The sequence below is a fragment of the Ostrinia nubilalis genome, chromosome 23, assembly GCF_963855985.1.
Source record: "Ostrinia nubilalis chromosome 23, ilOstNubi1.1, whole genome shotgun sequence".
NCBI lineage: Eukaryota > Metazoa > Arthropoda > Insecta > Lepidoptera > Crambidae > Ostrinia > Ostrinia nubilalis.
This window is the reverse complement of record NC_087110.1, coordinates 7618701-7632504: the sequence shown is the minus strand read 5'-3', so window position 1 is coordinate 7632504 and position 13804 is coordinate 7618701. Positions and strand designations below refer to the sequence as shown.

Sequence of the window (13804 nt, the reverse complement as noted above, 5' to 3'; positions counted from 1 at the left end):
CAAAGAAAGACCGCCTCGAGTTGATATGGTTACGATCCCTTTCTGGGTTGATAAGTGTGCTAACTTCCTATAAACTAGAGAGAGATCGGAGATAGGACCTAGGTATAGTATTTTAGTCTTTCTGTGACTGGTCAGACCAAAAATGAAGGCACTTTCATATTAAAGTCTTCTATCTATCATTAAGCTATGGATCAGCATCAGACTGCCCATTATTTAGGAGTCGGTATTCGATTCCCGTTGACTACTGGTCAACCTATTTCTAACACAAACATAATATACATGACACATTCATAGCCACGATAGCCGAACGGTGAATGGGTCAGACTGGCCGACTCGAGATCCGAGGAACGCGGATTCGATTCCCAGCACCGCTCGACTATTGTGGTGAGCCCACTCGTAATACAAGCTTATTTAGCTTATCACGAGGGGCTAACGGGACTATTAATAATTTGTGCAATACAAATTGCTAATAATGTTTAAAAAAAACATAGGTACATACCAAAAAAGGCTTTATACATTTTGCACTAGCGAGATTCGAACCTGCAACAGCTGCCAGTGTGACCAAAAACAGAACTTGGACATCATGCGGCCGTTGATCTCCTTAAGCCCTACTATTTCAAGTGGAATCGAAGGAAACAATCTTCGGCAGTTTGTCACTGTCAAAACACAGCGCCTACGTCTGCTCTGGAACAAACTACCCAATAAGTAGAGGCTTATGCCACAGCTGGAGAAGATACGACAGCCCATTTATGTGTAAAAGTTTTGAAAAACTCGACCTCATTACGCTCATCAAGAAGAGAGTAATGAGAACTCCTGAAAAAATAAACTTGACAAAAAACCTTCCCATAAAGGCAATAATCGTGTCCAATAATCTCTTCGCGATGTCATTCGGTAAAAGCTTCCTTCCCATAAAGGCAATCATCATCATCATTATCATTATTTCAGCCATAGGACGTACACTGCTGAACATAGGTGCTTTCCATGTTGATCGATTGGTAGCGGCCTGCATCCAGCGCTTCCCTGCTACCTTTATGATGTCGTCGGTTCACCGGGTAGACGTCCCATAAAGGCAATAATCATGTCCAAATTCTCTTTGCGATGTCATTCGGTAAGAGCTGCAATGGCATAAAATGTCAGATTCCACTATCTGCCGACTAACAACGACTTGATATCGATATTGTTTACTGGAGGATTATCATTCGCAGATTAGTACCGTAGTGGCTGCTCTTCCACTGGGTTAGAGAAAGGTCAAAGCTTCATATACCTATTATATTATTATACCTGGTCGCAAATGGTTTATTTGAAGTCAATTTTTTTCACAAGCAACTTACTCCTACAACCGCCCCAACAAGTTGCAAGTAAACGTACAAAAGTGATCAACCTCCTCGTTTTAATTTGCCAAGTCCTGACCGTTCTCATTCCCCTGTGGCGGCTCCGAAATATTTCTCAGGACTCAGCGTTTCTTTACTAGGTATTACGACTTGAAGAGCATCCACAAAAGGGGCACTGCTTTGTTATATTCTACAGTTAAAATGTTGGCCAGCACATTGTAGCAAGATGGAAGAAAAGGCAAGCTCTTAAAGAGGTGGTAAAGTAAAACATTCTTAGAATACACCCATTGTTAAAGATTGACTGAGAGTTTGAATACTATTCATGCCGTTTCTCATTTAAGCTAATTAAAAGTGTTCAGTGTTTATCTGAAGTTTCTTTCTTTCAGCTAGTACTGAACATCGCAGTGCACAAGGACTCCCAAACATGAGGAATGGAACTGTTGAATTGTTGTTTCCCTCTGATAACTATAAATCCAAAAAGTACATCTCGCTTTCACTCTTTCTCCTTCTCCCTCTTACTTGTTCTTTTCTTCTCTCTCTCTTTCAGTCTTTCTTCTTCTCTCCCTCTTCATCTCTCTCATGTCTCCCCTTTCCCCTGTCTCCCCTGCTCCCCCTGTCTCAACTGTTTTCCCTCTTTCCCCTGTCTCCCCTGCTCCCCCTGTCTCAACTGTTTCCCTCTCTCCCCTGTCTCCCCTGCCCCCTCTCTCCCCTGCCCCCCTCTCTCCCCTGCTCCCGTCTCTCCCCTGCCCCCCTCTCTCCCCGGTCTCACCTGCCCCCCTCTCTCCCCAGTCTCCCCTGCCCCCCTCTCTCCCCTGCTCCCCTCTCTCCCCTGCCCCCCTATCTTCCGTGTCTCTCCCCTCTCTCCTCTCTCCTACAACTATTGACTTACCTGTTCAACGTTGAACCTCGCGGCTCTCATGTAGAGCGGCTCAGCAGTCTCGCGGAAGGTCTTGAAGCGGCCCACTCCGTTGATCAGCAGCGTCGGCGGCTTGTTGTCGCCGACCGAGTGGTGGTGGTCAGTAAACATACTGACGGAGAACTGGTGCAGCCAGTCCTGGACTACTGTCTGACCCTTGCTCTCTCTCCATGTATTTCTCTCTTTCTTTCCATCTTCCCGTCTCGCCCTCTCTTTCTACATCTCTAAGGCCCAGAACAGACGGTGAAACTCAACTGCAACGAAACTGCAACTTTCTGATGATTCTTATGAATGAAACTGAAACTGAAAGTTTCAAACTGGTCGCGTCATGTGTGGTCTCTCTACGGACGCTATGGCAGAAACTTAGATGCAACTCAAAAGTATCTAGCAGTTGCAGTATCGTTGCAGTTGCGTTTCACCGTCTGTTCTGGGCCTAACTCCTTCTCTTTCTCATTCTCTCGCTTTCCTCCTCTCTCTTTCCTACTATTTCTCTCCCTCTCCCTCTCTCACCCCTCTCTCCCCTGTCACCCCTCTCCCCTCTCTCTCCTGTCTCCCCTGACACTAGATAAAAACTAGACTATGACTCACCTGTTCAACATTGAACCTCGCGGCTCTCATGTAGAGCGGCTCAGCAGTCTCGCGGAAGGTCTTGAAGCGGCCCACACCATTGATCAGCAGCGTCGGTGGCTTGTTGTCGCCGACAGAGTGATGGTGGTCAGTAAACATACTGACGGACAGCTCGTGGATCCAGTCAGTTACTATCATTATGTGCTCGGATCTGTAAATAAAGGATCATGGTTATAATCTACGGTCTTTGAGAAAAAATCTCAAGAGAGATTCCGTTTCTAAACTGTATATTTCTATGAAAGGTTTATTTATTCATTTCATATCGAGATTTCACACTATTCTTATAATGTAATTCTAAGACTGAGTTGCACTACACAACTTTAACACTAACTACAACGATAACCGATGTTTTTTGACAAATATTTGACGTTTGTCAAAGTTAAAATAAGATGGTGCCACCCAGCCTAAGAAATGGAGACTCCAAAAACAGTCCATAGGCTGAAAACCAATAAGTGTTCAATTGTACCTAACTATAAAAATGAGTATTTCTATTTAGAGTTCTCTCTCGATTCCTATATAGGTGAATGTACTTCAAATGTTAGGATCGTATAAAAATAAGGTAAAGGTAAATAAATATTATATCCCAGAAACCAATATCTGACAAAACTAACGACCTGAAACACAGTAACTATGCTCGTTAAGACATGTTCAAGCTAGTTTGTTAAACGTATCACTTACAAAGAAAATTGATCTTTTAGTCGGTACCTTTAGGAAGGACCAAGTTTCAACTTACAAGTGGGGAACAATTAGGGATGCAGGTGAGATGTAGGAAATAATATCGGTAGTCGATAGTCGAGTTCATAAAACATGTTTTATAGAATTGACAATTTGAAATACAGCTGATAAACTATCTCTAATTATATTACTTTTCGCTTATCAGGACAAAAGGGTAGTAGGTATGTAATTTTGTAACACTATTTTCGTGATTTTATAATTTGGTTCTTGCAATAACTCTCCAAAAAATCTGATTCCAGTTTCACTGGCCTGTTTATTGTAGAGATTAATTTCAAATTAATATTTACTAATAGATTGATAAGACTCTATAACAAACTTAATTAAATACCCTAGTGGACACTAGATGAGTCCTCTATAATCTGGTAACAACCATGTTTATTTACTGATCAAATTGATTAATTGAAGATTATTTCTCGATATTTTATGAAAGTGACTAGTCGATATTTTAGTACCTCACTAAGACAAACCCTTAGCAAGTTTAGTGGGGGAACTCACAAGTTACCTGAAAAGGTGTGGTACTTATACTCGTAGTTATCTATAAAGCGGTTTATGTGTAATGAAGGGACCAGAAACTCACGTCAATGTAGGTATTATGTTAAACGTTATTTACTTTATTAAACTACGTAGTATCCTAATATCAAATCCAATTATTTTCATTTTGCGAACATAGGATTACATACAGTAGTTATTACAAGTTTTCAAGTATCTCCATCTTCTTTCAATCTTTCAGGTATCAACACAATTATTTTCAGTGGGCTTTTACAACTTTTTTTGCATGTTGAAATCAACTCCACCACTGCTTCAGCATAAAATTAGTCCGTTAGCACTATTTTGAGGTCAAAAACTAAAAAATTCGAAAGTTTCATATTTCTTGCAAGTGGATAAAAATGTCATTATCATCATTATTTCAGCCATAGGACGTCCACTGCTGAACATAGGCCTCCCCCAATGACTTCCACAAAGATCGGTTAGTAGCGGCCTGCATCCAGCGCCTTCCTGCTACCTTTGTGAGATATAGATGTACCTACTTAGAAAGTATATAGTAATACTTTGTATCGATATTCCAATAATTTTACGATGTTAGCTACGTACTCGTACTTACGTGTGAACTAACTACTCTGAAGTGAGTGATGCAACATAATATTAATATAATCAGTATAATGCTACGATGTTATACTACAGCCAAAACATCACTCGGGCGTTATAGGTAATAATGCAGAATATAATATTACTACACGAGCACTCTGTACTGATATTATTATAATGTATTACAATATCGAGCAACGAATATGGCAGCATACAATAGTGTTTCGGAATAGACGTGCTTATACAAAATATTGTTCATTATGCAATGCTGAACTAATTTCACGTGCCCGTTTTCACCATCAATCCCTAATATTTAAGTGACCCCTTTGAAAACAAAATTCCTGTTAGGTGTTACCCTAGGGGTCACTTAAAAATTAGGGATTTATGGTCAAAACGGGCATAAATGACCTGATGAATATGTCATAGTCATAGAGTGATTTATGAGAGTCTTGCGACTTACGTTTCCTCATGATAAAGCTATTTACCTGGCCAGAGAGTATAGGCTACCTCCTCTATTCTCCTCCTCTATTTGTTTCTCGTAAATTATATGTAAAACCTTGTACATAATAAATGTCTATAAAGTATGGAGACTACAAGTTTACTCGTACCTAAACATAAGCGAGAAACAACCAGCACTTTCTTTAAAAAATAAATGATTGTCTGCGTTTTCAATGTTGTCTGTCTTGCAAAAATCTAACTCCGGCAATTTCAGCAATTTCAAAAAATACTTCTGCTGTGGACTTAATGATCTGATGATGATGATGAGGATAATAATGAGGATGACGTTAATTACCTGTCGTAGTCATAGAGCGGCCCGTGAGGGTCCTGCGACTTAGGCTTAGGCTTCCTCACTATGAAGGAGCCGGCGGCGCCGTCGGACCGCTGCATGCCGGAGTGCGAGTGCCAGAAGTGAGTGCCGCTAACACTATGGAACCTTATGTAGTTCTAATACGAATGATTTTGCAATAATTTGTAATATGATGTGCTGTTACTATGCTCATTCGCCGGTACTATTGTGTCATAATCCATTTGGAATGGAGAATTCTAAAATAGCGACCACGTCTCCTAAAACTTAGCGTAGAGCTGACGACTGCCTGCTACCTCTAGCTAGAGGTTCAATGAAAAAGCAAATCGAGCTTTGTGACGCTTCTTGGAAAGCTTACAATAACGATGGACTGCTATTGGCTGCCGCCACTTCTCAGCACCAGCCCATGTTGTCCCGAAGTGGTGGTAGGGCAAGCTATATTTGGGACGTGTATAAATGCCCTGGAAAAGGCCTATGTCCTGAATAAAATATTTGAATTTGAATTTGATGATGCATAAAGATTTACCTCGCCAAAGTGGGGAGTGTAGATTCCTCTGATAGTTTAGATAGGGTTATTCCTGTAAGTTTCCTCGACTTAATGATGTGCATGATGATGAGGATGACGTTATTTACCTGTCATAGTCATAGAGCGGCCCGTGAGGGTCCTGCGACTTGGGCTTCCTCACGATGAAGGAGCCGGCGGCGCCGTCGGCCCGCTGCATGCCAGAGTGCGAGTGCCAGAAGTGAGTGCCGCTGTGGGTCGCGTTGAACTGGTATCTGAAAATGTAGGTAAATGGTATTAAAAAGAATTTTACGCTTGTGATCCATATAATAGGGAATTAGACCTACGAACAAGGCTCGGCCTAATCCGTAAGCCCTAAGCCCGTAACACAAGCACTTTTAGCACGAGAGGTTAACTTGCATTAAAAAATTTTTGATAGGTATTTTGTTTTAAAATACACATGTCTAGTAGTTGACGGTAACATTATTTTGTGTCGGTGTCATAACCATGGCATTATTAGCATCATAGACTAATTTGAAGTGGCGCCACTGAGCCACCCCACTAATTTTAAAATATGTTTTTTGTCAATTATTATATAAGACGATTCGCTTTCAAATACTTGTAACGACTTAACGCTTAAAATTAACTGAAACTGAGAATATACGCAATTTTATGAAGAAAAAGCATTTCAATTCGCAACATATCAACACGCCTCTTCGAGTTACGAGCATCGCAGCAACATTGTGTTCCTTCGCGGCCGAATTAACTACAGAAAAGGCTCGGCGACCCTTGGACTTCGTGCAACTTCACACATCGCAAGGTGAAGAAAAGCCATCCAAAACGTGCATAGAGGACGAAGACTGAGGAAAGGCACCCGGTTAAGACGTCGTGAAAGTCTGCAGCAGGTCTACAAACTACAAAGCGCATTTCGGTACGGCCAGCCATTCTTTCCCTAACCTGCCTCCCCAGCTTCTCTTGTGTTGATACTGTGCTTAATTTCTCATTCCAGTGCTTGCATTCATCCATTCAATCTGTGCTACGGCATCTAGCATCCGCCTACACACCAGGATTAAACCGTAAGTGTTTCCACAAATCACCATAATGACATCAGAAAAGTCACCGTTCAATCTTGCTCTCTCTGAGCCAAGTGACAATAATGTGCTTAAGGAGTTAGTCAAAACACGGGGAATTCTAAAGGGCAGGTTAACGAGAATGTCAAATTACATAAATACTCTCGATAATCAAGATTTACCCGTTCAAAAACGCATAGATTTAAAGTTACGCATGAAAGGCATAAATGACTTGCTCACTGAATTCAGCACTCTTCAAACACGAATAGAACTAACTGTATCAGACTCAGGATTAGAAGAACAATTAACACAACGCGATCAGTTTGAAGAGAGCTGCTACAGTATCCTAGCCCTATGTGAATGCATTCTAAGCTCATATTCAGAGGTCAGTGAATCTTCTAAGGTGCCTAGTGGTTCATTACAATCGATTAAATTACCGACCATAAATATGCCTACATTTGACGGTGTGTGTGAGCATTGGCTCGAATTTCGAGATACCTTTGTTTCCCTAGTGCATAACTCTAATGAAATCTCGAACATACAGAAATTTCATTACCTGAAATCCTCATTAAAGGGAAGCGCAGAGCTGGTTATCGATTCCTTAGAGTTCTCTGCAGCCAACTATTCAGTAGCATGGGAGCTACTCCTAAACAGATACAATAACAATCGTTTGCTAGTGCACAATCATGTAAAATCACTGTTTTCCATCACCAAACTCCCTAAGGAGTCTCCACATTCACTCAGACGTCTCATAGATACAATACTCAAAAACTTACGTGCATTAAAAATACTAGGTGAACCCACAGAACACTGGGACACTTTAGTTATTTACATAATAACCTCAAAATTAGACGAGACTACTGAGCGTGAGTGGGAACAGTACAAAGGCACAAGTTTAAATCACGCAGATTCTAAGAAAGCTCTCAAGGTAGACGATTTAATCAAATTTCTTAAGGATCGTGCTGACATGCTGGAAACATTGCTGGTATCACATAGCCCTAGTATAAAGTTCAATAATGAAAATAAAAAACATAACTTCTCATCGCAAAATAACAAAGTTCACTGCAATGTTTCCACCAATAAGCCGCATCAACGTTTCACTTCTAACAAAAAATGCCTAATGTGTAGTGCCGATCACTCATTATACGCGTGCCAAAGATTTCTAGGTTCCGACTTGGACACTAAGTTGAACCTAATCACTAAACATAAGTTGTGTGAAAACTGTTTACGTTCGGGACATACGTTAGATTCATGTAGGTTCGGACCGTGTCGTAAGTGTAACAAAAAACATAACACATTAATTCACAACGACTCATCCGAGACTGATCGAGCGGTGTCCCTCCACACCTTCAGCGCTGAGCGCACGCCCCCCGCAGCCTCAGCGCCCGCGGGCTCCATCACAATGCAAATTCCAGTTTCGCAGGTAAATAATGCACACATTGATAATGACAGTCAATCTGTGCGTGTAGGCGCTGTTTTACTATCGACGGCGTTGATCGAAGTAGCCGATGTAAACAACCGTTATCATATGGCTCGCGCATTACTTGACAGTGGCAGCCAACACTGTTTTATTTCAAAACAATTAAGCGACAAATTAAACGCTAATATAATACAGTCCACATACGAAATTCGAGGGATAGGTAACTCAATCACACAATCTACGCAACTGTGTGACATCATTATAAAATCGCGCATTACCGAGTTTACTTCAAACTTACGATGTTTTGTTTTGCCTAATATTACGTCTACACTGCCAGCCACATGCAAACATAGCGCACAACAGTTTAGGATTCCTAACAACATGCAGCTGGCTGATCCGCAATATTACGAGTCTCATGATATAGACCTATTACTAGGTGCTGACATATTTTGGGAATTATTATGCGATGGTAAATTAAGGTTGTCAAACGGACCTTATTTACAAAACACTTTGCTAGGCTGGATTGTGTCAGGCCCTTTACATACACGCAATAATAATAGGTCTGTTCTCTGCAATTTCAGCCATTCGCTTGACGGCATAGACGCGCAGCTTCGGCAGTTCTGGGAGCTTGAGGAGCTGCCCAGGGCTGGTAAGGTGCTCTCTGACGAGGAGCACGCGTGCGAGGAACATTTCGTTACAACGACTACGCGTGAAAGTGACGGAAGGTTCTGCGTACGTATTCCATTTAAAGAATCCCCTGATACGTTAGGTGAATCATTTTCACAGGCTGAACGTCGTTTCTTAGCCTTAGAAAAACGCCTAGATCGCAATCCAGATTATAAAAAATTATATAGCGAGTTTATTCATGAATACATAAACCTAGGTCACATGACACGCGTGCATTCTTACGAAACGCCTCACTTTTTCATGCCTCATCACGGTGTGTTTCGTGAGCACAGCACTACCACCAAGTTGCGTGCTGTCTTCGATGCCAGCGCCGCATCCAGCAGCGGAAAATCCTTAAATGATATTCAGCTTGTAGGACCGCCATTACAGAGTGACCTAGTATCTATTTTACTGCGATTTAGGCAACATAGGTATACTGCATGCGCAGATATCGAAAAGATGTACCGACAATGCTTAGTGCATGAGTCACAGCGCGACCTGCAGCTGATTCTATGGCGGGACGATCCATCCGAAACGTTAGGTATTTATCGTTTGAACACTGTGACCTACGGGACAGCCTCCGCACCATTTCTCAGCGTGAGGTGTTTAAAACAAATTGCGCTGGATTGCATCGACCCTGAAGTTAAAGGTGTCATTAATGATCATTTTTACGTAGATGACATGATTTTAAGTTTGGACAATAAATTAGATTTATTAAAATTATGCGAAAAAACAAAGGACGTTTTAAAATCAGGTTGCTTTCCGTTACGAAAGTGGGTTTTTAACTTCAAGTGTGATCAACATTTAACTTCATTCGGTGACTACAAAGACTTATCATTAGGAGATAACGTTCACAGCAAAACTTTGGGTTTAGGTTTGTTTCACACTACAGATGAATTTCATTTTCAAACAAAATTAAATACTGATATTTCTAAATTAACTAAGCGTACTATTTTATCACATGTGTCACAGATATTTGATCCCCTGGGATTGTTGAGTCCAACTATAGTGATGGTTAAGGTTTTATTACAACGACTTTGGTTATTACAATTGGACTGGGACGATGAGGTCCCGAGTGACGTCGTGCGCGCATGGAATCGTTTCGTGAATGGCTTGTCTGCGCTCAATACAATACGCATACCACGCCAGGCTATAGCTAGCGACGCTATACGTATAGAATTACATATCTTTACCGATGCATCGCAGACTGCGTATGGCGCTTGTATTTACGTACGTACAATAACACAGCAGGGCATCACGGTTAGATTGTTATTTTCTAAGGGCAAGGTCGCACCCATCAAGCCAGTTAGCATACCTAGGCTCGAGCTATGTGGTGCTTTACTGGGTGCAAGGCTTTACGACAAAGTACGTACATCTCTTCATTGTCACTTTGAGAACATAATATTTTGGACCGATTCAACGATAGTGTTAGGGTGGTTACACATGTCTCCAAACTTACAAAAAACCTTTGTGCAAAATAGAACTGCTGAAATACATGAGCTAACAAAGGGACTTCCGAGGCGTCATGTCAGTGGGAAGGAAAATCCAGCTGATTTAGTTTCGCGTGGCGTCAGTATGGATGACCTTTCTACTTCATCTTTATGGTGGGAGGGCCCTGAATTCCTGAGTGATCACAGTTTTAGTTGTACAGAGATGCCAGTAGAATCACACCCCATACATGATGACGGTCTGAAAGAATTAAAGTCAGGTGCTACGTACTCACTTGTATCCGAACAGACAGAGTCTTGTAACGTTTTTCCATTCGTTAGATTCTCTCAATTCGCCCGCATGAGACGTGCCATGGCGTATGTACACCGCTTTATCTATAACGCGCGCAATAAAGTTGAAAAACGCACAGGCGTTCTCACTGTTGACGAGTTGAGGGAAGCTGACTTAACTTTAGTAAGACTGGTTCAGCTTGAATCGTTTCCGAGCGAATACGCAACGCTTTCAAAGCACAAGTCTTTGAATAGTAAACATAACTTGTCAAAATTAAACTTGTTTATGGACGAAAATAACATTCTACGAGTTGGCGGGCGTATTAAACAATCACCTGAGTTCACCTATATTAAAAAACATCCGATTTTGCTTTCATCCAAACATCACTTTACGTTGTTGCTGTTCCGTCACGAGCATAAACAGTTATTACACGCAGGCCCTCAAACCCTCTTGTACAACATCAGGGAGATGTGGTGGCCTATAGCTGGTAGGAATATTGCAAGATCGGTAGTACATGATTGTGTAATCTGCAAACGATTGAGAGGCAAAACTCTGGCTCCTCTGATGGGAAATTTACCTGAGGAGCGCATAACTCCTAGTTTTCCATTTATGCGTTGTGGAGTCGACTATGCGGGTCCAATGTTCATACTCAATCGCAAGGGTAGAGGATCCAGGGTAACAAAATGTTACATATGTTTATTCGTCTGTTTGGTCACGCGCGCTATGCACCTGGAACTAGTCACTGATCTCTCAACAGATGCATATTTGTTAGCCTTAAAGAGATTTATTTCTCGCCGTGGAAAACCTAATGAAATATTTTCGGACAACGGCAAGAATTTTGTTGGTCTAGCAAATGAATTTACAAGGTTTTTATCAAATTGTTCATCTGAAATAATTGAATTTGCCACTAATCAAAACATTAAATTCACTTTTATACCTCCTTATGCGCCTCATTTTGGTGGTTTGTGGGAGGCTGGTGTTAAATCCTGCAAGTATCACTTGCGTCGCGTGATAGGGAACTCGCACATGACTTATGAGGAGTTTGGCACGGTACTGACTCAAGTAGAGGCTGTCCTAAACTCTCGTCCCCTAAGTCCTATGTCCTCAGATCCGCAAGATTATAACCCATTAAGGCTTGGTATTTCTGCTAAAGTAGGTATTTCGCGCTGTCAAAATCTGCGCGCGCAATACTTCGCCGAAGACAGCGCGCCAAAGAGCTCTCGCGGCTACACAGTATAGAAATACGCAGTTTAGAAATACGCAGTTGGTTAGGTTAGGTTGACTTCCTTCCGTTCAAGCGTCACACTCACAGCACTTTCTAATACAAATCATATCCAAGTGATACAAAGTAAAACAACTTTCAAAATTTTTGGGAATATATTTTAGAATCGAATAAATATAGAATATAACTGCCAAAGTAAACACGGTTCAAAGAGGCGTGGCGTCACCCGACCTTCCGGAAGTTCCGCGCCGGCTAAAAGAATTTCAAGATTACGTCACCCGACCTATCGGTAGATCCTCGGGAGCTTGAGCGATTGGAAAAACATTTTATGATCAGTTACTCGTAGCAGCGATTATTTAGAGCTTGGATAATAAATTATAGTTGTTGCAATTTACAAAGCTTTGCATGTGGTTAATTACATTAATCAGTACACGCATCAATTTTGTTCAGTCTTTTTGTTTATTAATAAATAAAAATATCATACTAAAATTGCATACATATTTGTTTGTATTGGTCTGGGTGTTTTCTTTCCATAATAAATTTATGTATAACGTAATGTACGGGGCTCTGTATCGAAAATCACTATGAGCAATAAGTAAGACACACGGTTACCTGGAGTGCATTACCGCAGCAAAAAGCTTGCCATCTTAAATGAACGGTATAATATCGAGGTTTCGTCAGTACAGTTGCGAACAAAGGTGTTTGTGTAGTGTAGTTGAGTTGAGAGGTCAGATTATTGAAATAATAAAACGAACATTTTATTTATTAAATACATTTTAAAAATAATTTACATTACAGATAACAATCAGAGGATGACATTGCAAGGTGGTGCCAGTCCAGTCTTAAATCCGTTGATATATGCTGCATCTGCCATGTTTTTGGCTAAAAGATTCTTCTATCTTGCAGTTTAGACTTTTATTACAGACCTCAGACAGTATTTTTGGAAAACTTTTACGCATGGTGGAGGAAGGGACGCTCTAGAGACTCAAGTCTAGAAGGAGTCACATGAACTCCAAGTTTTAAATCCGTTGACATCTGCTGCATCTGCCATGTTTTTGGCTATAAGATTCTTCTATCTTACGGCTTAGACCTTTAGCTACAGACCTTAGACAGTATTTTTGTGAAAATTCTTACGCATGGTGGAGGAAGGGACGCTCTAGACACTCAAGTCTACAAGGAGTCACATCAATTCCAGTTTTAAATCCGTTGACATCTGCTGCATCTGCCATCTTTTTGGTTAGAAGATTCTTCCATCTTGCAGCGTAGACCTTTAGCTACAGACCTTAGACAGTATTTTTGTGAAAATTCTTACGCATGGTGGAGGAAGGGACGCTCTAGAGACTCAAGTCTACAAGGAGTAATATTTTTTTTTATGCATAACAAGGCAGGTATTTGACCACAATCGCACCTGATGTTAAGTGGAATGCAGTCTAGGATGGTACATATCTGCCCTGTAAGTGCTTATTCACTCTCGCCTTGAAGAGGCCCGGATTATAGTTTTCGGGAAACACAGCAGCAGGCAACGAATTCCAGTCCCTAGCTGTTCGCATTATAAAAGAGTCATCGAAACGCTTAGTGCGAGCTGGTGGAATGTCAACAATATAGGGATGGTACGCTAACCTGCGTCTGGTTCCCCGATGATGGAAGGGGGCTGGTGGAATTAATTCGAGTAATTCTTTCGCACATTCTCCGAAGTGTAGCCTGT

The 13804-nt window shown here is 41.3% G+C and overlaps 1 protein-coding gene and 1 long non-coding RNA gene across 4 annotated transcripts in view; one reads left to right on the top strand and one right to left on the bottom strand.

Moving 5' to 3' along the window:
• The window catches only part of LOC135083383 (uncharacterized), a 117426-nt gene that overhangs the window by 14373 nt on the left and 89249 nt on the right, over window positions 1-13804 (bottom strand). For all 3 annotated transcript variants that reach the window (XM_063978122.1, XM_063978120.1, XM_063978121.1), the window contains exons 5-6: window positions 6134-6277; window positions 2836-3025 (exon numbers count right to left, since the gene is read on the bottom strand). In XM_063978122.1, the coding sequence (XP_063834192.1) occupies window positions 2836-3025; window positions 6134-6277 (334 nt within the window). The remainder of the gene's footprint in view (window positions 1-2835; window positions 3026-6133; window positions 6278-13804) is intronic.
• LOC135083392 (uncharacterized) lies at window positions 6491-12003 on the top strand. Its single transcript, XR_010259591.1, has 3 exons — window positions 6491-6933; window positions 7012-7078; window positions 9074-12003. It is a non-coding gene; the product is annotated as an uncharacterized LOC135083392 (long non-coding RNA).